The sequence below is a fragment of the Falco cherrug genome, chromosome 8 (genome assembly GCF_023634085.1).
Source record: "Falco cherrug isolate bFalChe1 chromosome 8, bFalChe1.pri, whole genome shotgun sequence".
In the NCBI taxonomy this organism is placed as follows: domain Eukaryota; kingdom Metazoa; phylum Chordata; class Aves; order Falconiformes; family Falconidae; genus Falco; species Falco cherrug.
The window spans coordinates 21,476,395-21,500,298 of record NC_073704.1 but is presented as its reverse complement, the minus strand read 5'-3'; the positions used below and the strand labels follow the sequence as shown (position 1 = coordinate 21,500,298).

The window sequence follows — 23,904 nt, the reverse complement described above, 5'->3', positions numbered from 1 at the left end:
ATCATTACTAAATAGCTGAGGCTGTACTGCAAGGCTGTTCAAAGCATTCTGCATTGAAAGATGCTGGTTGTCGGTAACGTTATACAACTATACAGACCCAGTCTCTTGAGTGGTGATTTTTTTTTTTTTCTTTCCACTTGAGGGTATGAGAAAACAAATAGTTTTGCCTATTGGTATTTAGTTTGGAGAAGATGAAGAGCTAAGCTTCTGTTCATTAGATAACAGTACTTCCTTAAACAAAACCCAGTGAAACCTACTCCTGTTAGATTATCTCTCTTCATCTTCTTACCTGCTCTCCTGCTGTGAAGTTATACAGGGAAGAAGCTCTTAAAAGTTAGTATTTTAGAACATCTAAAAGCTTTAAGTCGCAGTAGTAAGTAAACCCTCTAGCACAGCAGTGGCTGGGAATAAACTAGGACTCATCCTTGAACTTACATGGTAGGAAGGGTTTGGTTTTTTCAGAAGCTTTCAGGTAATATTGAAATGCTTTCCTTTACTGTAAATAACTACATATTCGATCTTGCAGAACCAGCAAGTCCCAAGAAGAGACCACTAGAGGAAATGGAAAAAGAGGAACCTGCACCAAAACAACTGAAAACAGAAAATGGAGATGGAGATCAGTAATACAAAAATAAAACCAGATTGTTTTTATTGTTCCATTTTCAATAGGTTTTAAAGTCATGCTTCAGTTCAGAAGTTTCTTGGCAGAAAATCTAATGAAATCCACTTCAATGTCAACCTACAATGAGAGGAAAGCTTCATATTGTTGGGTTACAGTTTTTCTGTTTAAGCATGCTTACTCTTAACATACCACCCTGGAAAACTCTTTTATATTTATAGTTTTGTTTATACTGTCAGATCCTCTAAACTTCTCTGGCACCTCATTCAAATGTAAAAGGTTCTGGACTTTGTAATCTTGCGGTTATGTTAAATAGCAGCTTCAAATAAATTCAGGACTTAAAACTGCTTACTGCTGAAGCCTGGATGTTAATGTAATATAAAGCTGTAACTGTGAAGTAGTAAAGCTGAAGCACAGACTTATTTAAGTTCAAGACACCAAGAGAATAGGTACAGCTGGATAAAACTTCTAATCTTTGCTACTCCAATCTTGCTCAGTCTACTGCAGGATTCTCTACTTCCCCTGTGGCAAAGGGATAGATGTTTTCTAGGTCAGCATTCAGCATCCAGGAACTTGGCTGTAGGCTTAAGCTTCCGTACTCTAGCATCCTGTCTGGATCTTCTGTTGTGCGTTGAAATGCACAGCTTCTTCCTGCCCCCTCTAAGATGGTTTCAGAACACTGAAATAATGCTACAGCTGTGAAATCGTAGTTACTCTGGCCTTCATTATTTATTCAGTCTTAAGTTCCAGTTGCAGACAGGATCAAGCAAATAATTACTAAAAGCTGAGTCAGGGCTACCTGCTGCTTTTTCACATCTAGTTGTAATGTCTGCTTCGTATTACAATGCTTCTTTTCCCTATTCAATTACAAAATGCAGTAACAGCAATGGAACTTGATGCCATCGTACTGAACTTGTCTCAAGTGCTGTGAGCATTCCCCCATCTAGTACATATTGCCCTGAAACTTAAATTTTCTTAAGTAGAATTTATTTACCTGCCTAGTACAAGACAGAGCATTTTCTCAGTTAAGTTAGGTTTTATACTTACTGATTTCTTCTTATGGAACTTGTATGATGCTGGTAAGTCATATCTAAGTTCTGCAAACAGTACAAAGAATCCTTGTTACACTAGAATGATTATTAAGTCAATTAACTTACATTACACCCACGTTCTATTTCTTCTGTTGCCCTCTGACTAGATAACTGTCTTGACCTCTGGACTAGATTAAGTGAGCATTTAGGCCAACCACATCAGACAGTATGTGGATGGCTTAAATGCAGGTGTGTTTCAAGCACCTGTGCAACTTCCATGTTGCATGAATGTATGCATATGTCCATCCAGCACTATCCACCTGGTGACAGTTAAGAATTGGGAGGATACTTGAACTGTCACTATAAGTACAGGATTTTTTTTTTGTGTGAGGGCTGACCTGCGTGTTGCTTTTGTTATTCAGCAACAATCTCTTTTTGAAGCAGGAAGGTAGGCAGCTTCTGCTTGAAGGCAAAAACTAGTCCTGGAAGAAATCCAGTTCTAGTTCTGCACAGATCAGAGCTTTATTAAATGCCTGCTTGTATTTTAGCCAGGTAGCAAGGTATATATCTAAAAAAACCCAACCAAAGCCAAAATGGCTGCTTAAATAAAGGCTGTCATTTTCAATATTAAATCACACATTTATCTCAGGCTGTTAAGACTGGTTAGCTCCCAACGAGATGCTTTGGTTTTTAACAACAAATCAATCTTACCTGCTATGACTTCCATCTTCACTTCCCATTCGTCTGCTTTCTTTTGAATGTGCTACAATATTAGATAAAGGTAAATTGAAGAGCTAGTTTCTATACCATCTTATAAACCCCTGTACATATTTAAGAAAGTCTCCTGTGCTTTTGTTTTTCAAGTTGAAACATTAGATCAAATATTTATCTTGATGTATGTGAGATCATGGTTATTAGACATGATTAGTATAAACCCAAGCCAAGTTTCATACCACACAAAGGTGTGAACAAATCAGTGAAGCTATAGACAACATCATTAAATGCCAGCTATTTCATTGCCTGGTTAGTGCTTGCCCTACTAAAATGAAGAACTTACCTGCCGCGTTGAAGTTTTGTGAAGGGAATATACAGCTGTTTTTGCCATTTGTAAAGCAGTTTTCAGAAAAATCATATCCATTCCTAAAGGAATGATGAAATCATTAGAATTGTCAAATGCAAGCTTAAACTAGAGGATTTAAAGATCTGCTTCATGCTTCTCTGGAGTCACAGCTATTTGAGACTGCACTGAATACATTAAGGTACAGGCAGTATTTCTAAAACTCACCCAATTGCTTTTAGTAAAAGCAAAAAATGATAGGGATATGAAATAGCTAGTACTGTTTCTTTCAGACCCAGTGACTGTTAATTAAAATGTTAAAGTTGTTAATCTGTACTTAGGAAACTGATTCCAGATCAACAAAACTCTAGGAAATGGTAATAAGGAAGGGAGATGCTTCTTTGAAAGTGTTGCCCTTGCTATTTCATTTCTAGTAATTTCTAACCGACTTTCAGAATTACCAACCTTTATTATGCTTGGTACCAAACGGAGGGTTCATAATAACTGTGTCAAAAGTCTCTGACATGGCGTCAGAAAAAGAACAGACATCACACTGAACCATGTTGACATTCGTGAGCTCAAAGTCTTCAATATTGCTATTAAATATTTGCAGTGCATCTGCATCAATGTCAAACCCCACACACAATCTATTAAGAAAAAAAAAAAAGGTGTCACATATTAGTGTTCTGCAAACCAAAACAGTGTTTAAATACTAAAGTTTTGAAAGGGATCTGTGCACACAACTTGTTTTATCTCAGAAACCTAACAAGCATACACTATAAATTCAGTGCTGACAAAAATGCGAGTAGCTCCATTGCCCTTTCTCAAATATCCTTTTAAAGTTTGTGAAGGAAGTTTCATGTATTCATTTCGTGCTTCACGGCAAAGCAAACGACTTCCAAATTCATAGCAACTGTCCACCTCTTCCACTATTTGAATAGTTATTGACTGTCTAAACATATTAAATAGCCTAATTATGCACAGATTAGATACCTAAAATTAGTTTAGTTCAGCATTACTATATTCTAATCTTATTTTCTACTCTTCTGTGCCAGAAAAAAACACAATCAGCACTTAGTATCAAGTACTTACCCTGCTCCTAACATTGCACTACCAATGCTGAGCATGCCACAACCACATCCTAAATCTGCAATTGTTTTGTTTTCAATATCATCAAACGTATTGTGAATTGTATAAAGCATACGTGCTGGGGAAAAAAAACAACAAACCACAGGTCAATAATATCAAATATGCATCCGATTAATCAAGACAAGCTACCTCTGCTTTCAGAAAACTCTGGACTAAAGGTTTTCTTGTCATGCAAAATTGAGCTGATGTTCTCACTGCCTGTAGTTCTCTTTCATTTATATGTGAAAACAAGTCAAAAGCATTTTGGTGAGTTGCAGAGCTCTACATCTTTGATGGGGAGGTTACACATAGAGCTGTTCGCATTTTTTGTGGGAAAAGTACACCTTTAAGTTTTTTTGAGGAAAACCAGTAAAAGTAAGTAAAATACTGGGGAAAAAAATCATAATTAGGGTATCAATGAGTGTCTGTATATAGACTTTATTTTCTCTGTATCATGAAATAAGTCCATTTCAGCTTTCTTATTTACAGATTAAGATGTTTCTATCACAACATTATCTTTTAAATCAATTTACTCGATTTTTGGATTGCACGTTAACAGTATCCTTCCAATGAAAAGAAGCTAACAGATCATTAAAATATAATTAATTACTTTCCTGCTGGATATTTCTCAACTACTTTAGTGGAAAGGCTTCAAAGGAGGCAATACAGTAGAAACACTTTTAAAAATTTTTTATTTTGTTTCAAAGTGCTGCTGAAGAACTAGCAAAAGAGAGAATGGTGCTGTAGTTAACCGCTACCTGCGATATGAGGGCTTGTTGGATACTGCTCAAGGAGTAGTTTTGGGCTTTCAAAAGTATCAACTTGTTGAAGACAGCTTTCCAGTTCTTTAAGCTTCAATTTCTTCATGTTTATAGCTTCACTAAGGAAAATTACATTAAAATGTGATCGGTTACAACTATATAAATAAGCTACGTATTATCTTAGATTATTTTATGCTTAAACCGCCACTGTACTCCTCAGCACCTCCCCGGCGCCCCCCGCAGCCGCTCCCAGGGCCGCCGCGCCGGCGAGGGAGGGGGCGGAGCGCGGCGCCGCCGCCCGCCAGGTTCCCCCGGCCCGCGGTAGCCCCGGGCCCCACGCACCGCCAGCGGCCGGCTCCCGCCCCCGCCTGGGCGCCCACCGGCCCCGCACCCGCCTCGGCCCGGGGCTCCGCTCCTACCGACAGGCCCCAGTCCGCCGGCGGCAGAGGCGTCCAGGCCTAAGCGGAGCAGGAACCGAGGCCCCGGCACGGCTACCAACCGCACCGGCCGCTCGCCCAGCAGGACCCCCGCCGCGGGCGCAAAGCCGCTGACTCGCACGCAGCTCCGCCGCCGCCCTGTGCGCCGCCTCCGCTCACCGCAGCCCCGGCGGGGCGGGCTGAGGCGCCGGGCCGGGCCGATGCGGGGGGCGCCGCCTTGCACTTCCGCCGCGCCGCCCGGCCCCCCTGCCGCAGGCCGCGGGTAGCCGCCCCTGCCGCCCGAGCGGGGCCTACGGGAGGGAGGTGCAACCGACGTTCCCCGGTTTTTAATTAGCAGATGTTAGCTCCGACTGTCGTGTATCATCAACGTGGTACGTTTTATTGCAGTCTTATGTGCTACCGCTGTTACGTACCTGCAAAAGCCCGGTCTCCCAGGCACGTCCCCCAGCACTGTTGAGCGCCATTAGGGACGGAAAGCCAGGAAACGGGCTGCTACCTGTCCCGTGGGAAGAACCGTCACTGAGAGAAAAGGAACAGATCTACTGACTTGTGTTTTCCTTCCTCTGATCCTGGAGGGAGCCCTACTGCAGCCTGTGCCCGATATTCCCTGCCCTTAAGGAACCGGCAGGCAGGTCGGCAGCAGGTGGGCAGCCGCAGAGCACCAGCGGCCAAGCCCTGCCTTGGGCACTTGGGGGGCTGCTGCTGTCACATAAGGTTACTGTCGCTTAGGGACAGATGTTTTTTTCCTTCTAAGGCTTTCCATTATACAGGTGAAAATCTACCTGTCGAGCTGTACAAGTGCTGGTCAGTATGCAAGCTACGGTAATTCACACCCAAACACGCTCTCCCCTGGAGGGAGCGTGCGGACGCGCCCCGGTGCCTCAGGCCGCCCGGACACTGCGGCGAGCCCGTGGCCGCCCAGGCGCAGGAGCTGCCGGCGGGGCGCCGTGCCGCTGCCGAGGGCCGGGGGTGCTGTGCCGCCCCAAGCGGGGCTGCCCATGGCAGCGAGCGCGCAGCCGCGGGCCCGAAGTCTCCGAGGTGCCTCCCGCGCCCCCCACGCAGGTGCCTCTGACCTCAGAGCCGCCGCCTCAGCCCGACGGGGCCCGCGCGGGGCGGCGTCATCCCGGCAGCCGCTTCGCTCGAGGAGCGGCTCGGTAACAAAGAAAACTCGGCCGCCGGCGCGGCGCGGCCGGGCCCGGCGGGCCCCTCCAGGCCGCTCCCGGCGCCCCCGTCCTGACAAGACCTTTGAGGCGCGCGGGCGGCGACATTTTGTGAGGGGGCGGCGCGGGCCGCGCACCTGCGCGCTGCCGGGGCGCCGCGGCCGGCGGGGAGGGCAGAGGAAGAGGAGGGGTAATGTCAGGGGAGGGGAGAGGCAGTGTCAGGAGGAGCGAGCGGGCGGCGGGGAGGGCGCCGGTGCCGCGGCTATCGCGAGAGGGAGGCGCCGCTGGGAGAGGAGAGAGGGCGGCGGGGGGAGCCCCAGAGCCGGGAGCCCGGCGCAGCCGTAACGGCTCCTCAGTTTCCCATCATGGCGGGGGCCGGCGCCAGCGGCCGGGATAAGCGGGAGACGGCGGCGCGGCTGAAGACGGTGCTGGGCGGCGAAAGCGGCGCGGCGGCGGCGGCTGAGCTGCGGGCGCTGCTAGAGCGGGTGCTGGCCCCGGCGGCGGGCCCGGGCGGCGGCGGCGGCGAGGCGGCGGCCGAGGCGCTGGAGTGGTGCCGCTGCCTGCTGTCGGGCGGGGAGCCCTGGGACAGCTTCGTGCAAGCCGTGCGGGCCTACGACCCGGCCACGCTGTGCGGCCTGGTGTGGACGGCCAACTTCGTGGCCTACCGGTGCCGGACGTGCGGGATCTCACCCTGCATGAGCCTGTGCGCCGAGTGCTTCCACCAGGGCGAGCACGCCGGGCACGACTACAACATGTTCCGGAGCCAGGCGGGGGGCGCCTGCGATTGCGGCGACAGCAACGTCATGCGGGAAGCCGGGTGAGCGCTGGGCGGCCTCGGCGGGGCGGGCGGGCACCTGCCGGCGGGGGCGGCCCCCGCGCTGGGCGGCAGAGGTGTGTCCGCGGCGCAGCCCGGCGCCTCCCTGCGCGCCGGGGGAGGGGGGCCGGGCCGGCGGGGCACCTGCCGCCCTGCGGGTCGCCGGCCTCCCGCCCTGGCTGCGGGGCCGCTCTCTGGAAACGGCGGCAGGGCCGGGCTGAGCCGGGGGTCGGCCCCGCCTTCGCGGCCGCCAGCCCCGGCGGGGGTCCGGCGAGGTGGCTTCCTTCTTTGTCGGTGCGCCTGTGCCGGTTTTTAGGACGCTCGTTTGCAGATCGCGTTGCCCTTGCACCCAGTGCCGGCCCTTAGGGAAGCTGGTGAGGCGGAGTGCATGGCCGGCAGTACCTGTCAGCTTCCAGCTGGCTGCCTTGGCCGAGCGCAGCTAACCGCGAAGTGTGTCCAAATACTCTTGGACTTTGCGTGAGCAAATATGCCGAAGCGAACAGATTGAGTAAGAGGGAGCCATTTTTGCGTGTTCTTCCAGTCTGCACTTCATCTTGCCTTCTGTTTTTGCTATTCTCAGCTGTAAATCACAGGATTCAGTAACTCTTGGATGGATACAACAGGGCAGGGTTCTGTAGAAATCAGAAGTCTTTATATCCTGTAAGGATGCAGACCTACTGGAGGCAAGACTTGAGCACTTGGTCAGGTGAAGAGGCATGTGGTACCTCACTATACCTGCCTTTGTTCCCTTTGTACTCACCAGTAGAAGTGATCCATTGACCAGCTGTTGGGTGGAGGTGATACCTAGCCAGTAAACTTCACGTTTCATAGTGAGGTGTCTTTGGAGCTCCCTGTGTTCCTGTTCATTCACCAGAGAGCTGGAGACTTCACCAGAAGACAGTTTGGAGTGCTTGAGTGAGGCCTCCTTCTGATTAGCTTTCTAGAATAGTCTCAATCTTGCTTGGCTTAGCCTGAGTGGGATGACATGCTCTCCTAAGAGCCGTCCCACCTCTTTCTAATAAATCCTGACTTGTGGTTTACCTAGCAGAAACCACTAGGAACATATATAGAAATAGTAATACATTTTCCTTGGTTCTTTTCATGTTTTTAACGTTTACATCATATAATACTGCATCGCTCACTCTGCATCTTAAGATTCCCTCTCCTTCTGCATTTCTGCTTAGAGATTTCACTAATCCTGTTTTTTCCTGTTGCTTGGAGGTTGTTGTCTTGGCTGTGGCTTCTGGTTTTTTGTTTCTTCTTATGTTTTTTTCCTTTGTTTCTCGTACCGTCTTCCCTCATAATTTCTTTGTTCATTTTGGTGGAATATTTTCTCATTGGTAGGCCCCCTCCAATGGAAGAGTATTTTTCCTCCTTTTGTTTTCATTGATCTTCAGTGGTTTCAAGGGGCTACGCTTGAAGTGATTCTTTCATTGTCAGTTCTTGTTCAACTTCTGGTGATTCTACTTTCCTCAGTATCACCGAAGTAACAGCTCCCCTCGATCCTGAGAAGGAAGAAAAAAAATTTAATGTCCCTTCTTCCAGTGCTCAGTGTGGGATAGATATAGGGCTCCTCTTAGTGGTAGGATTTTAATAGAGCACAGACAAATTGAACTACTTTAGGTGAATATTAAAATGACTTCTGATACTCCTCTCATCCTGGAGTTTATAGTGTTCACAATTGTCTTCTATTTTACGGTTTTCTTCTTGAGGAAAGCTGATTTGATAAAGAAGAAATAAAAAATGCTGTTAAATTTGCAGTGTAAACAGATGCAAACCCTGAGGGAGTAAGAATATTTTCCTCATTTCTGTTATATTTTCCCTACTTGTTACTTTTAATGGTGGAATTTGAGAGTAAATTGTCTTGGGCATGAGGTAGGGCCCTTCAGGATGTTTGATCATTCTAGATAAACAATTCCATTCAGAAACAACGCTCTTTGAGTTGAGCAGTAGATTTTCCAGTCCTTGTGGACACACCGGAGGACAATACATGACAGTACATGGGTGTCTGCACTCAACATAAGGTCACTCCTGCTTATCTAAAGAACTGATGTTAAGCCAGCGCAATTAAGTGAACTAGAAACTGTTTGCTGTGCAAGACAAAGTAAGTGAAGCTTAAACCAATGTGAAAACATTAATGTGTGCAAACACATGCATTTCTACCTATTGACTTGCATTGCTTCAATGCAGCATGTTTAGATAAACTGATTTGTCTATACAAATCAATTGCACAATTACAAAGATAATGCTTTACATGTTAAAGTTAGGAGGCCCTCATGGTAGATTCAGGAAATTGGAGTGTGTCTAGCTTAATATAACCTTGGCCACTGCAGGCTAGGCTTCTATTAATAGTAAGGGAATCAAATGTGGAGCCTACTTACGAACTTTATCTACCATCTGCCCGCTCAGATAAAATTTTGTGTAGAAACTGTATACGAATATTGTAAGTAACAGTATTTTGGTTTTGTTGGTTCTTGTTATCTGGCTTATCATGTTCAGAGTTTTTTGATTTGATACATCTCAAAAAATACTTCTGATGAAGTCTTAGTTAACTTATCTGCTATAAAGGAAATTTCTCCAGCATACCATCTGGAATATCTTTTCATTTCCTTTAAGGTGGCTAATGTGAATCTAGAGATGGGTTTTGTCTGTGGTGTAAGGAAGTGTGTGTTAATCTTTTATTACTAATTAAATCTATAATTTACTTTTTAGAGATAACTGAGTGTTAATTTTTCATTTCTGATGCCAGGAAGCTGGAGTATCACATATTAGATGGATGCTGATTTGCTTTAAGTACCTTGTGTAATTCTCATTTGTTTCAGAAAAATCAGGTTGTCACATTTGTGAACCTTTTGATTCTCATGCAAATTTCAGTGTTTTTGATGATTAAGTTAATTCTACTTGGTCTGATATTCTAGAATGTAATTTAGACTTTAGAAAATGTTCAAGTTTGTAAATGTAGCTGCTTGTCAAAATATTATAAACTAGCTGTGGCAAGGTTTAATAGATTCTAAGATCCAGTGATATGTCACTAGGTGAAAATAGTTTGTAGGCATCTCCCACATGGTATTGAGCCATGGGCAAATGAAATTTTGCAGCTCCATCAGAGATAATTAATAATGTTCTGAAGAAGGCAAAATCTTCAGTTCTGAAGCATTTATAGTAGACATATGCTCATAGTTTAGCAGACAAGTTCATCTGTTGGAGGAAAAAAAACCCATGCAGGTGGACAGGGGAAGATTCAGACTGAAGTATTTTTTGGTTGGCAGATAATTTTGTGTTATAATGAAACTTTGTAGAATAAGCTTAAAGGAAGCAATATGCCATGTGGTTATATTAAGAATTTAACTAGTTAGTAACATGTTACTGACAAGTACTGTCTTGTTTCTGTGGCTGTCTTGTTATGATTCCCCTTTAAGTCTGTAGACAATAACCTGATATACTAGAGAGCTTCTGTGCTTTGGCTATTTCATTCCCCCGTGTCCTGTTTCTGAGTGTGCCTCACTGTGTGTTGACTTATTTGTTAAATTAATCATGTGGGAAGCAGATGTTTTAGTGCTGCATTACAGTACAAAGAGAATAATATCTCCATCAAGGGTTGCATATCCTGAAAGGCAAAAAGCCAGGTTAAGAATTTCATTAAACAGGCTTTTGCATTGATGTTTGCTGTATATTTGATGGTAGTTATGGCAACCAATGGCTCCATTGATATATAGTGTTGCCTTCTCTTATGACTTATGTAAAAGGATCTGAGAAATTATCGATTTCCACTTGTGACAGTGGGCCATTTCTTTATCAGTAGGCATCTGTGAAGTAAAAAAACCCTATAGTTTTAAGAAAGGTAACTGTTATAGATTGATGTTGTATGCCTTGTGTTCAAAAACGCCTTCAGGTACCTAGCTGTAAGCTTTCGGCAGTCCTGTCTCTGATGATCCGTGCTCATCCTTCCATTTAGCTCCATGTCTTAGGGTATACATTGTACAGGTTTCATGGAGATCCTGTCTGAGCTACACGCTAGATCAAACTTCTCTTTTTTTTTTTTCTTTTTTTTTTCCTTTTCTTTTTGTTTTTTTTCTTCATTTTGTCTCTCTTGGGGACTGATACATTGTTGGGTCTGCCATGATCCCTTATGAAAAGGCCAGAAAACTCTTTGCCTCCTCTCACTGCCAGCAAGGATGAGAAGTATATTCTTGGTTTATAGCCTGCTTATTTTCTTCTGCTTTAATTTATTTAGAATTGGGTCTGTTTTTTCAGTGCATTAAAATGTTTGCACACAGTAAGTATTATTGAATAGTTCTAGTTAAGTTTAGATTTTGGATAGTAGATACCTAGTATTGATGACCTTTGCTACTCTGTCTCCATATCCTTCTTTCCCTCCTTCTGACTCAATTCCTTATTTTATCCCTTTTCCAAGACACTTCCTTACAGGAACTCATTTCAATAGAAATGGCCTTGCTGTGCTGTTTGGGAGTTGTGGAAGAATATGTTCTATTTCTTCTGCTTTCTGTTGCTGAATAAGGGACCTTTTTCATATTGTAGACTTGAGAAAACTTTAACAAATAGAGTGACAATAAAAAAGCAAGTTTGTTGTTTAGAAAGCTATTATTAATAATTACCTCTGGATATATTCTTGCATGTTCATCAGGCAAGGTCTTTTGTATCATCTTGGGTTGTAGCAGCTGTGATCCACTTGAGATCAGGAAAGTCCCATCTGCCTGTGGCTGGGTTCTGGGACATACAGGTAATAATTATTTTTACTGGCATTAAGTAGATCACGTGGTTATTTTATGGCATGTCTTACAACAGTGAATCACCTATTTAGCATACACATAGCATGTTTCTGTTTAAGGTTGTCTCTTCCAGTGTGACTATCGTGTTCTTTGACAGTAGACAAGAAGGTTGCAGTTCTCCAGGACCTAGGCTCAGTTTGGTAATGCAGCCTCAAAGAGGGAAGCTCTTTTGGACCTTCAAGAAGTTGCTGAAACAGATGCTTTATCAACAGGCTGAGACCCTACACATTGTCAAGGAGTTTAGCCTCTGAGCATTATGAAACTACATAAGGACATCCTCATGTTCAGGACTGCTGGGCTGGTACAAATGGTGTTCTGTAGGATCTCTGTCAGCTCCCATGAAGCTTCTCTGCTTTTGAAGTCCTTTGGGCTGAAGGGACCAAGGAGAAGTCTGAGCTGTACTGCCTCTTAGCTCGGCACAAGAGTCTGAATAAACCCATGGTCATGTACTTCTGGTGGGTGTTACTCTTTGGAACAAAAACTCCACCACCTGACCTTCCACAGACAGGGTAGAGGAATCCATGCTGGGATTCACACTGACCACAGCATTTCAAAGAACCACAGTTACCATGCATTTATAAATAATTGATTCCCTCTGCCTTCTTCCCTACCTCCCCCAGACATAAAGCTCAATATTTTGTATTGCTGCTTAGGATTCCACAATGACATCCGGTAGTTTTCACAGAGCTTTATGTTAGGTCTTAACTTTGGAGAGTGAAAGATTTCAGATCACTGTGTTGCTGAAGTTCATCACGACATACAGTCAGCTCACAAACCTGCCTGTCTAGATTTCTCTTAAGAATGCCTCTGATTAGGACTACATCAGCCTCTAAATTACTTGGTGCAATGTTTTCCAAATGATTAACAGCCAAGTGATAATTTTGTATTGCTGCTTTTAGAGCTGTGGCCTGACTAGATGCCATGTACTTTATACACGCCTTAGGAATAATGTGTGGTTGTTTCAAAGGCATCAGTAAGATACTCAGATGTATCAATGTACATAGCTTTAAACATTTAGATGCCTGAATTCTTGCCGTGTTAGTCACTGAAAAATATTTAAATAAATGATGGTTCTACCCCAAAGCTTTTGCTGGTAGGGCCAGTCTGGTTTGAAGAACAGAACAGTACTCTGAAGATTGAGCTCACAAGATTCAACTGCTGTGTATCTTGCCTTGTCTGAAGTAGGCATATTTATTGTATGACTTGTCTATGGCTTTGTAATATACTTCGGTATATAATCTGTTTAAGAAGAACTGGTGTTTTGGAGGTCTCTGGAAATAGTTTTGTTTAAGTTTGGGCTAACTACTGTTGATTTTCAGTTCCTTTGCTTTGATCCCACCAACTTGTAAAACTCCTTTTAGCTCTTTTGTGAACCTGTCAGCTATCGAGGATTCTAAGTTTGCTAAGTCAGGGTGGAGTGGTATTTATCTGGTACAGATCTGATCTACATGGAGCTGTCAATGGATCTGTTGGCGATGGAGTAAATGTGGTTTTGGGTCTATGTTTGGAAAACACGTTCCTAAGGAACTTCTGTCTCTTAGATCTTTCTTAGTGACAATTAATATAGGTTGGTTTGGCGTTCGGGCTGTTCTTCCTTATCACTTGCAGAATATTAGGAATTTTATATTTACAAAAAATCTTGGAATGGTGTCTGACAACTGCAGCTGATTCCAAATAATAGTGTCCTAGGTGCCCTCCTCTATAGAGTTCTGGTAGTTAGTTTTGAAAATAGTATGAATTTTCTTTACATTGAAGTAACAAACGTAGCCATTTGGGTATTACAATAACAAGGACTATATAATGAACTCTGTTGCCTTCATCAAGATCTATCTCCATTTCTGCACAGTGCCTGCAGCAGTAATAGCTCTGGCATGAAACGCATGAACGCTTACCTTTCCAAGGAAACTACAAATTACAGATGTACCTTGTCTGTTGGAGGCCTGACCAAAGTGGTATCTTCAGCTTAAGTTGATAGCTTTTATTAAAATCCACAGGTCTTACTCAGATCCTGAAGAAGTGAAGATTGGGTTTGCATTTGTCTGGCATTGTGCAGTTGCTTTGAAAATTTGGAACCAAAATATTACATGCTGTATTTTTGACCTGTTTAAATTTTCTTAGCCAGAAAATATTTTTGTTGACACTATTTTGGAAACTTTTATTTTTGTTCTTTAAATAGAAGATGTACTGTGTGTGTGCTTCAGGGTAGATAATTGATGGGATTCTGAAAGCACCTGGGCAGGGAGAGACTGTATGTGAACTAATGGTTTGGGGAGAGTGAGGGCCAAGCAAAGATGGCTTTGATGAGGGCTCGGGACTAGACATTCTATATGCTGATCTGCTTGTCCCAGATCTACTTTTGAAGTCTTTTGAAGCTTTCTGAATGCTATGTAAGGCTAAGAACTAAAATCAGATCCTAAAAATGAGGAAGTCAAGCATCCTGAGCTAGAATATGCATTGTATCTTAATTTGTCCATCTATCTTTAGGTCCATATTTAGGGGTGGGGAAAGATACCTTTAGACTCCATGCTGTGAAAGACTTTTGCGTGTAAAAACCTTTCTTGTGGGCTTTTTTGTTGTTAACCTCCATGAAGATTTTGAGAGTTGAGTTTGAAGAGTATTCTTGTCAGTGACTTCTTCAGTATATTCTCAACAATGCCTTCTTCAGGACAGTGAAATACTAAATTAACTGCTCATTTAAGAAGTACTGTTCCTTTTCTCAACTGAAAAGGCTGCAGTTCCTGTTGGACAAAATGGTTAGAGACTGTATTCATACAAGCAAATGCATGAATTAAGATAATTTTAATAATCTTAATATTGCCATTGACAGTGTAACTGGGGCCCTTTTAACTTTAAGGGCTTCACTTTACAATCACTGTGATGTTTGAAAAAGCTGCACCAAAGAAAATGGGTATTATATTTGTAAGTTAGCTAGCTGTGTGTCTGTTATTGTACAAATATATTTATTTTGTTGCACAAATATATAATTTAATTAAAACTGTGTGTAAATTGAGGCTTTTTAATCAAACCAGGTAAATGTAAGCTGTACTTAGATGCAATTACAGTGCAGTCCCAGGGCATCTACCCTTCTTGTAAAGACTGTTTTTGCAGCAGAATACTGTGTTATTCTGTTGAATTGCCCTGTTGTCCATCAAAATGCTCAAATTCAACAACTTTTGTGGGTCCATTCAAACATAGGCTCAGCTTCAGCTCTACCTCATTTTCACTGTATTTCTAAGGTCTTATGATTGAAACTGCCAAATCTACTCTTTTTGTCTGATAGGGGGTACTTGTATAATAATGAAACTCATTGTAGTTTTATCTACTATACAACATGTTTACACCTGAGGACTAACAGAATAATAGAAATGGTGTTCTGCAGAGCTGCTTTGTCAGATTTTTCTTTGAACTGGAGACCTTGCTTCACTCGAGGGCACTCAATGTAGCACTGGGTGACAAGGGAGTTTCTGGTGACTCACGGCCTCTCTTTCTGCTGCTCTGCAAGGATTGGAATAACTTCTAAGAGTCTAATCTGTGATTTCTAGCCTCCTAACCTGGCCAGACAGCTTTGTTGTGAAGGCTTGGAGCCTGGAAAAAATGTCCTTTAAAGGTGTTGGGTTTTTTCCCTCTTTTTTTTTTCTTGAGAAGCCATTAAGTCTTCTGCTGTGATTCCTTGTCCTCCACTATTAACTCTAGTGTCCCTACTTTGGAGGTTGGTCCAGCGGGTTAGACTGACATCTTCGCAGTTGGCTTTGCTTGGTGGAGTCCCTAACAGCAGAAATACAAGTGTTCAGGTTTTTCTCTGGACTCCTCTGGGGCTTGCAGCTTTCATGAAGAGCAGAAGAGCTCATTCCTCAGGCCTTGAAGTCAGTGCCATGGTAATTCACTTTCAGAAGCCTGTTTTGCAGGTGAATGGAATTTAACTATTGAAATTTAATTACTAGGGTGTGGGGGGAAACACACAAAACTTAATTTTCAGAGGAACAGTTTGTTTCTCTGCATTTCTTCTGTTGCCATTGTGTGTGTTGTTGGCTAGGGACAGTGGATTTACAGCAAGGCTACAATATATCGAAGCCCTGTTTCATCAAGATAATTTTCTAATCCTGATTATGCAACTTATATTTTGTTCTGAATTAAGAAGTCTTTTAATATATGAACTGCAAAAGCAGGGAAAAAACATTTAAACACACTTCACCAGTACATAAAGAATCAAAAATCTGTTCACAGGAACTGTAAGTGACAATTGTAGCACTCAGAGTATTTTGCATCTTGCATTTATTTTGTAGATACAGTGTATGTAGGAATAGCATTTGTGTGTTAGTTTTACCGTGGGAACAAAATACATACACTTTTTAGTGTGTGTTGACCTACAAAAATTACTTTGTTTTAATACTTTATGAAACATTACATGGTGGTGTCAGTCACGTGGTATACAGTATGAAATGTATATAATACCTTAAAAGCTCAGTTTAGATATGTCTTATTGTCACTGAATTGAAGAATCAAATAGAGGTTTACTTTCTTTGCTTAGGAATTGATTTCCAGGAGTTCTCGTTTGGGTCCTGTCACTTAGCTCCCATATTCTTGCCCCTAAAAGCTTCTGTCAGAGTCAGGTACTTGTAGTGCTGTAGTACTGTAAGACTTTGTAAGACAAAAGAAGGCGTCCCATATTCACAGCTTTATGTTCCATTTTAAAACAAAATACTTTTAAACATGGGGAGGCAGGGAACAAAACAGTGAGAGAAAAGTGAGGGTAAAAATAGTCCCCCTCTGTGTGCGTGAACTTATGCCAAGTTTCTGGAATGGAACTGAAACTTGAGATGTTGTGGGATGTAGTGGAAGGAGGGCTGAGCAAATGTTCAAAAGCTGTAAAGGTGTGGTCTGGCTGGTACTGAAGGCATTTATCAGCTGTAACAACTGGGGAAGTTTAAAAATTCTCCTTTGAAGTGGAGGAGTTGGCTTCGTAGTGTGAAGCCTGATGTGCTGGTTGGCCAGGACAGCATACTCCTGCATGGCTGGATTTTTGGGGTTTTGTTCTCTGTGTTTTGTTCTCTGTCAGGTGAATAAGGAAAGAGATGATGGCAGGATGATGATTCAGGGATTTCAGTGTGATTTCCAAGAAGGCAGGTCTGTGAGTGTTGGTGGATTTAGGCTGGCCCAATGAACTTCTTTTTTTTAAAGCAAATAACTTCTGCTAGCTTAGCTTCTGAGCTGGTTTAACACAGGATCAATCAAGTGCCAATGCTGGAACAAATAAGAGGGCTAAAGACAGAATTGTGGCAGGACTGACCTAGTTCAACTTAAGCAGTTGTGAAACTAGCCTAAAGGGAAGGACATATCTTACCTGAAGGCACTTCTAAAATACATTTCAGAAATTCATGGCAGAATTATTAAAGACACAAATAGTAGGAGGGAATGGAATGAATCTGGAAAGTCTAAAGAGAACGTTGCTCTGAAGATGTTAATGCTGCTTCTGTTAGCAATATATGGTATTCCTTACTTGTGTAGATATCAAGAGTGTTCTGCATCTTACAGGTAAGATATCAGTGCAGCATAAAAAAATTCAGATATTGTATTTGAAGTCAGGCAGACAAGATTGCTTGTTAAAGCTCTGTTTTTATTTAATTGCAAGTTACTGTACTATTCTCTTCTTTTGCTAAATTAGTCTTGTCTTTCTGTGAAAAAGCAATTTAAAACTTTATGAATAATATGAATAAAACAATATGAAACTGCATAGACACCCCCCCCCCCCGAATATACTTTTGAATTAGAGAAAACAATAAGGAAAAAAGATAATTAATTTTGCCTCTCTGTAGACCTGTATTTTAGTACTTCTGTGCTAGACCTTAAGTGAGATAGGGCTTGAATATTTCTGCCTAAAGAATTGGACCTCTCACTGAAATACTCCTATTCTTAAAGCTTACTGTAGTGCAACAGTAAAAATATTTACAAGATTTACAAGAAATAGGAAATACTGAAGATTAAATGGGAACCTTAAGCTTATTGGAAAAAGTATTTTGCAATATGGAAATCATGTAATAAAGCTTAGATCAAGGTGATCTGTCACTTGCCTAGTCAGTCTTCCTCTCCATAGTTATTTTTATTTTTGAGCTTCTTCAGAAAAAATGTATTTCTTATCTACATTATATCCACCTTTCATTAGCTTTCATTGGCTGTTAGAGACTTCTGCCTGCTCGAAATGGTTGATTTCCAAGGCTTGATGTTACCAGGAGCGATTTGGAAAATGCACCTTTTTGTTGCCCATTAAGTTCCTCTTTTGATAGTCCTGGAAGCATATTTGAAATGTACATTTATGTAGACAATTCTTTAACTGATGCTGTGGTAAGGAAGCTCTTCTAGGGGTATGGGAGGCTGATTATGGAATAGCTTTGCCAGCTCTTTGTCCAGTGACTGTAACCATTGAGAAGTTTGTTGTTCTTTCTGCTTGTATAGGAAGTTTGAACTTGTTTCTTCCTTGGCACAGCTTCGGGTTCTGGCTCTTCTTTAGTTAAGATAGCTGTTGTTTTAACTCTGGAGATCTTCCAAGTCATTGTCTGGCATTTTGGTCAATTTTTGTAGAAGAATTGTACAGCATTCTCTAAAGGCAATAGAGTTTTGAGTAGAACAGAGTATCACTATTTCAGGACTGTGGAAGTACCATACAGTGGCAGGATTGGTTTTCCGTAATTCAGCATAAAACAAGACTCCCATGGGTGAGTATTACAAACTTGGGCTCTGTAACATTTTTTCAGCCTGATTTGTAAATAATGAAATCTGAGCATTGGCTTTCTGGATCATTGTGGCTTAGATTTATTCTTGGCTTGAAATTCAGTATGGCCAATAGCTTGTCCAGTGGCAAGTCATGTCAGTAAGGACATATTTTGGGATCCTTACTATGTACATGTTTCTAGCTGTTAGTTAAGAACAGTTACGATAGTATATTGATTTCAGACAATACTTTAATACTGCAGCTTTTGAACCATAAATATAGAATATGGCTCATCTTGTAAAATGATATTGGCATTCCTGCTTTATGGTTTAGGGCCTCGTATCTAGAAATGATTCCCTGTTCAGAACTGCTGTAATTTGTGCATACGACAGTGAAAGGATGTTTCCTTACAGTGAACGGAGTATGGGTTCTTCCTTGATTTTTCAGAACCTGTATTAATACAGGAATAATAGCACACTTTGTTAGTCAGTAGCGCTTTGTTGGGAATCTCAAGAGAAGATGTAATTTGTAACCTTCAGCTACAGGATATATTAAATTTGGGGTAATTAATCCGTAGGCTGATTCACAAGTGATACACTGGCATAGGGTTCTTGGGGAGCAGAGCTTTTTATTTTCTGTGGAAGGAAGCCTTGTGCTTAGCAGAAGCTGCAATTCAAAATGACTTTGTGTGAGTTTTGTTACCCTGGCTCCCTTAGCTTGTGATCATAACCAGTGAGAATATCTTTTGGCTGAATGCAAAATATACTGGGGGGGGGTGGGCATAAAAGATTTTAAAACACACTGCGTAGTAATTCTTCCATTGTGTATCTTTTAAGTCTTTGTTTACTTTTGATCTCTCCTTATAAGGATAGTGGTGAAAGGGAAACCAAATACCTTTAAGGTAATAAATGAGGTACCATATTACAGCATGGATCAAACCAGACTTGTGATTTATGGCAGTTAAGGTTTCTGTATGTGGATGAGACAAAAGTGAAAACCATCCATTTGTGCGTTAATTAATTAACAGAAAGTTGTCAGTCATCACTGAGCCCTTTCTGTCAGGTACTTCACCCCCCACCCTCCCCCCCCCAGGGATGGACAGGCTGTATTACAAACTGCAAGTCATCTGGCTAGTACTGTCCTTATTTACCTTTTCTTAGTAAGAAGCGTCCTCTCTAATGTGTAAGAGCAAAGGAGAAGCTCTTAATCTTTAGTCTTGTGAAGATGCTAGCCATTCTTGTGAAGATGCCATCTTAATTGCTGGACTTGTTTTGGGTTTTTTTTGTGCATGTGTCTGTCCGTCCGTCCCCTAAATACAGATACTTGCTTTGTGGCTTTCTTCTATTTCCTTCTCTTGAAGGTGATACTTTAGTGGTCCTCAAAGAAGAAAGACTTATGTTGTAGGAAGTAGCAGGCTTTTTCTGGAAAATATGGCATAGCAAATACAGTGAAGACATGAATAAATTTAGAAAACAATTTTCATATTCAAACAAAGCTGAATCAATTTCTAAATCCTTGTTGAAAAATCACTGGTAAAATCTAGTGAATCTTTCCAGTAAAATTTGCTCTTGTATGATGTGTTTTTACACTCTTTATTCGTTGTTAGCTTCTTTTTGATGTGGGTAAATAACTCTTTGATGTTGGAAAATGTCCTTTCTAAAAATAGATTGGGAGCAGAAAAGTATCCAGTCAGGCTCATGTTAAGTCAGTGGGAAATCATTCTGTCTGCTCTAATGGGGTTTGGCTCAACCACATGTCATTGTGCATTAGCCAAGCCTCAACTAGTACCATACAGGAATTCTCCAAAGAAGAAATCTTTTCTTTTCTTTTTAATTGAAACAGTTTGCACAATTTTTGCAATTCTGTTTTCCTTTGATAAGTAAATCTTAGTTGCTATAAATTTGAAATAAATACTGATCCTGCAAAATCTTATGTTTTTTAAAAAGTTGTTTTTATTAATGTCAAAAGACATTTAAAAATTCATTATCTGAATGAGGGCTTGAAGAATTGGGCCAGCCTCTGTTTCACAGAAAGGAGAACTGGTTTAGTTCAATTACTTTCAATTAGGCTGTTCAAGAAATTGGGAGGCATGTCTTAATAAAGAAAAGTTCAGTGTTCTTCTAACTGTTCAATGGAAGATGCTTCTAACATGTATGGGAAGAAACTGGAATGTTAGATATGTGAACTTTGAGAAGGGTAAAAAAATTGACACCTTTACAATTTGCTGACTCAGAAACAAAATGGGTTTGAACGTAGTAGCTGGAATTTCAGAGTACCGTTTCTGCACCACCTTTAATGTAAGTGTGTACTCTCTGAAAAAAGGAAAAAGTAACGGTTTTCTTAGTATATGTTAACTCTGCTGAGCTGTGCTTGGGTAACATTTTTCTCATCTGTTTTATAGGTTTTGTAAAAGACACCGGATTAAGTCAAATTCAAATGTTCCATGTGTCCCGAAAGACTTGTTGATGATGTCAGAATTAGTTCTTCCACAGTTCATCTTTAGTCTTATTCAGCACTTAAGAGAGGGGTATAATGAGCCTGGTATGTTTTAAATTTGCATGTATCTAGCATATTTTACCATGCTGCTATCTCTTGCTTTGCAGTCTGTGAAGACACAGTACATGAATATGTGAATGCTATCTATAGTTTATATCATTGGATTTTGTGCCTCTTTTCCTAACGAAGTTACTGCCTGGATAGGCGATTCGATTTTGTTCTCTGCCAAAGAGCTTCTTAAATATGTTTTAACAGTTACATAACATTGTCTTGAGCTCTTCCAGAAAATGAAAGCAGGATTAATTTGAAACCTGTACATGTGAATTTTAGAGCATTATGAATATATCAATCAATTTATTTTGTAGTGATGATAGTTTTCTGCCTTGTGAAGGTCTTGACCCAATTATGTTACAATTTACACCAAAATTTTTTTGTTATGTGGTTTTCAGCTCTTGATGTGCCATCAGAGAAAGACCTTCATAAAATCCTCCAGGTTTTGGAGCCTCACGTTTCATTTCTAGAAGACTTGACCAAAATGGGAGGAGCAATGCGATCAGTTCTTACCCAGGTTTTGACTAGCCAACAGTTCTACAAAGATCTTAGCTCTGGTATGTTTTTGTCATTTCTAATAATTACATTTTCACATTATGAAGAAGTTAAGGACATAAGTTTTGTTTATCACTTCAGTTTATGTCTGGGTTTATTTAACTTATCAAACCCCAGAAAAATGCATGTGTTCAAGGATTTTTTTGGTTGTTGATAGAAAGAGGGTGGGCTAGAGTGACTAGAAGCATTTGTTATTAAGACCTATAAGAACAACCCTCTTATCTTTGTGTTCCAGGTAACTGTCTAAAGATACATTGTTTCAAAAGAGTTTTTATAATAAATCAATTTTCTTCAAAGTGAAGTGAACATGGCAGCTTAATATGTCCAATTAAGGCATATCAACCTTATTCAAAGTGGAATATGCCTAACTTATTTTGGGATCTACTCTCACAGAGATTACTGAAAGAGACCTGAATGGCAAAAGGCCATTGGTTGTCCTGCACTTCTGTGTTTTTTCTTCTTAAAAATACCCCCTCCCCCCCAGTTTTTTATTCCATCCTGTACCAAGTCACAATGAATCTGAAATGCTGGGCAGTTACTATTAACCTCAAACCACCTAGTATAAATTAACTCCATCTTATTTTCTTGTGATGAGAAGGTGTCTTTTTTGGGTCCTTTGCGTGCTTCCTTTGCATAGGTATGAAACAAACAGCAATTACTGTACATTTAAGTTGCCATAACTAGCTTCAGTAGCAGCTAGTTGAAGAACAGGCAATCTCCAAATCTTTATTTGAAAGGAGAAACACTTAGGAAAGCTGTCTCAGGGACAGTTGTCTTTACTCAGTTTCCTTCCTCTTTTTCTCTCCTGTTCAGTAATATTTGAATGGAAGAAATTTAATTACTTCTTTTTCCTATATGTGATGATTTCCTGAGATAAAAAAGTGGAGAGAGAATTGGGAAGTAAGACATTCTTATCTGGACTCTTGGAATGGAGAATGTGTGCATCTGAGTAGATACAGTTTCTAGGTAGGGAAAGTAAAGAAAGGGATTTTAGAGCAAACCCTGCCCTTCAGACTTTCAGTGCAAAAGGTGGACAGCTAAAAAGATGCTGTCATCTTTTTCATGATTTCTTTTCCTTAAACACTTGATGCAATTTGCTTCTCTAAAGTTTTTTTTTCTTACATAACAAATGTGTTGGGATTTTTTCAGTCCATTGCTTGGTGGAAAATTTTCTATCTTGAGCATGCAGTGTGACTTTGCTTCATCAAACAGTTAAAACGAACATATCTTTTATGAATAGTCTCCGTTAATTGCAGCTGTCAAAACTTGAACTTTGAAAGAAAAATTCCAAATACTAGAAATCATGTATGGCATATTACCATTACTGGTTTTTTTGTTATTTTATTTTTTTCACACTGAAAATCATAGGCCCCTGCCCTTTCTGTTCAAACCCAACTGTTCTGAAATATCAAAATCCTTTTTTTGCTGTAGGATTAATGGTGGCAGTGCTAGTAAAATAATAATGAAATGCATAGTTTAGAAGAAAACACAGTGTTGGAGGTGAAAAACTGGAAAAGTTTCTGGTCTTTGGGATTTCAGTTCATGAACTGGAAAAACTTGTTAGCTTCTGCATCTCGTAATTGTACAGCTTATTAAAACATTGTGGACCATTGTTTAGATTGTTTGTATAGAATATGAAGTATATGAACCAAATAGCTGTTGTCGTGCTTTAATGCTGTTTTACATATGTATTCAAGGTGTTGGAGAGAATGCATGTGCAAAGAAAAGTCATGAGAAGTACCTCATTGCTTTGAAAGGCTCTGGTCTGGCATTTCCTGAGGATAAAATTGCATGTGGTATGCAGGAACAAGGAGCTGGAACTAGCACATTAGCAGTTCAAGGTTTGTGTAGAAAAATATTTTAAGAGAAGACTCGATTATTGCTGCTTTTTATATAACCTGTTCTTTTAGTTTATTTTTTTAAAAAAACAAACCTTAATTGAACTTAAGGAATCACTGTTATTTAGTGCACCACCAAATTACAGGACTTAGTTTAATTCTGTCAACAAAGCTAAACATACTAACTTCTTGTCGCTAATATACTAAGCATCATTTCTCTGTCATAGCATTAGTGGAATTTCAGTAGGCAAGATGAAATTGCTCGTGGTGGAATTTTGTCACTGCAACTAAGTTAAGCCACCTATTCTTACAAAAGTGCTGTGGATTTTTTTTTTTTCACTGAAGGCCATCAGAGTTTTTTGCAATTTCTGAAAGAACACATCTTCGTTAACTCAGTACGTTGAAGTTCTTCAATGGGACATACTTGCAAATCCTTAATTTTGTATTGCTTGGAAATCTTA

General features: G+C 41.1%; 3 protein-coding genes across 16 annotated transcripts in view; 2 read left to right on the top strand and 1 right to left on the bottom strand.

The window, feature by feature from the left end:
• Positions 1-966, top strand: part of SSB (small RNA binding exonuclease protection factor La) — a 32,681-nt gene extending 31,715 nt beyond the window's left edge. For both annotated transcript variants that reach the window (XM_005442880.4, XM_055719058.1), the window contains exon 12: positions 527-966. In XM_005442880.4, coding sequence (XP_005442937.1) covers positions 527-624 — 98 coding nt within the window. In that variant the 3' untranslated portion in view covers positions 625-966. The remainder of the gene's footprint in view (positions 1-526) is intronic.
• METTL5 (methyltransferase 5, N6-adenosine) lies at positions 625-7,012 on the bottom strand. 5 transcript variants are annotated; one of them, XM_055719064.1, is made up of 9 exons: positions 5,816-6,064; positions 5,447-5,529; positions 4,594-4,715; positions 3,800-3,914; positions 3,173-3,354; positions 2,708-2,790; positions 2,362-2,413; positions 1,667-1,716; positions 625-739 (listed from the first exon to the last, which is right to left on the bottom strand). In XM_055719064.1, the coding sequence occupies exons 3-9, from the start codon at positions 4,700-4,702 to the stop codon at positions 686-688; spliced, it is 645 nt and encodes a 214-aa protein (XP_055575039.1). In that variant the 5' UTR covers positions 4,703-4,715; positions 5,447-5,529; positions 5,816-6,064; the 3' UTR covers positions 625-685. The 5 variants fall into 5 exon arrangements, with proteins under 5 accessions (XP_055575039.1, XP_055575041.1, XP_055575038.1 ...); XM_055719066.1 differs by lacking the exons at positions 5,447-5,529; positions 5,816-6,064 and adding an exon at positions 6,884-7,012; XM_055719063.1 differs by lacking the exons at positions 5,447-5,529; positions 5,816-6,064 and adding an exon at positions 5,016-5,223.
• Positions 5,291-23,904, top strand: part of UBR3 (ubiquitin protein ligase E3 component n-recognin 3) — a 117,196-nt gene continuing 98,582 nt past the window's right edge. For 4 of the 9 annotated variants that reach the window (XM_055719039.1, XM_055719038.1, XM_055719041.1 and 1 more), the window contains exons 1-4: positions 6,410-7,010; positions 20,905-21,044; positions 21,449-21,607; positions 23,303-23,446. In XM_055719039.1, the coding sequence (XP_055575014.1) occupies positions 6,559-7,010; positions 20,905-21,044; positions 21,449-21,607; positions 23,303-23,446 (895 nt within the window). In that variant the 5' untranslated portion in view covers positions 6,410-6,558. Of the gene's footprint in view, positions 5,405-6,407; positions 7,011-20,904; positions 21,045-21,448; positions 21,608-23,302; positions 23,447-23,904 lie in introns of those variants that run through there. The other 5 variants (XM_055719043.1, XM_055719035.1, XM_055719044.1 and 2 more) reach the window with 4 other exon arrangements.

Excerpts from the sequence above, each read along its gene's own strand:
- METTL5 (XM_055719066.1), bottom strand. The coding sequence starts at position 4,702 with ATGAAGAAATTGAAGCTTAAAGAACTGGAAAGCTGTCTTCAACAAGTT. Across the intron at positions 3,915-4,593 it reads AACAAGCCCTCATATCGCAG|CACGTATGCTTTATACAATT; the intron begins GTAGCGGTTAAC and ends TTTTTTCCCCAG. Across the intron at positions 2,414-2,707 it reads ACAAAACTTCAACGCGGCAG|CACATTCAAAAGAAAGCAGA; the intron begins GTAAGTTCTTCA and ends CTAATATTGTAG.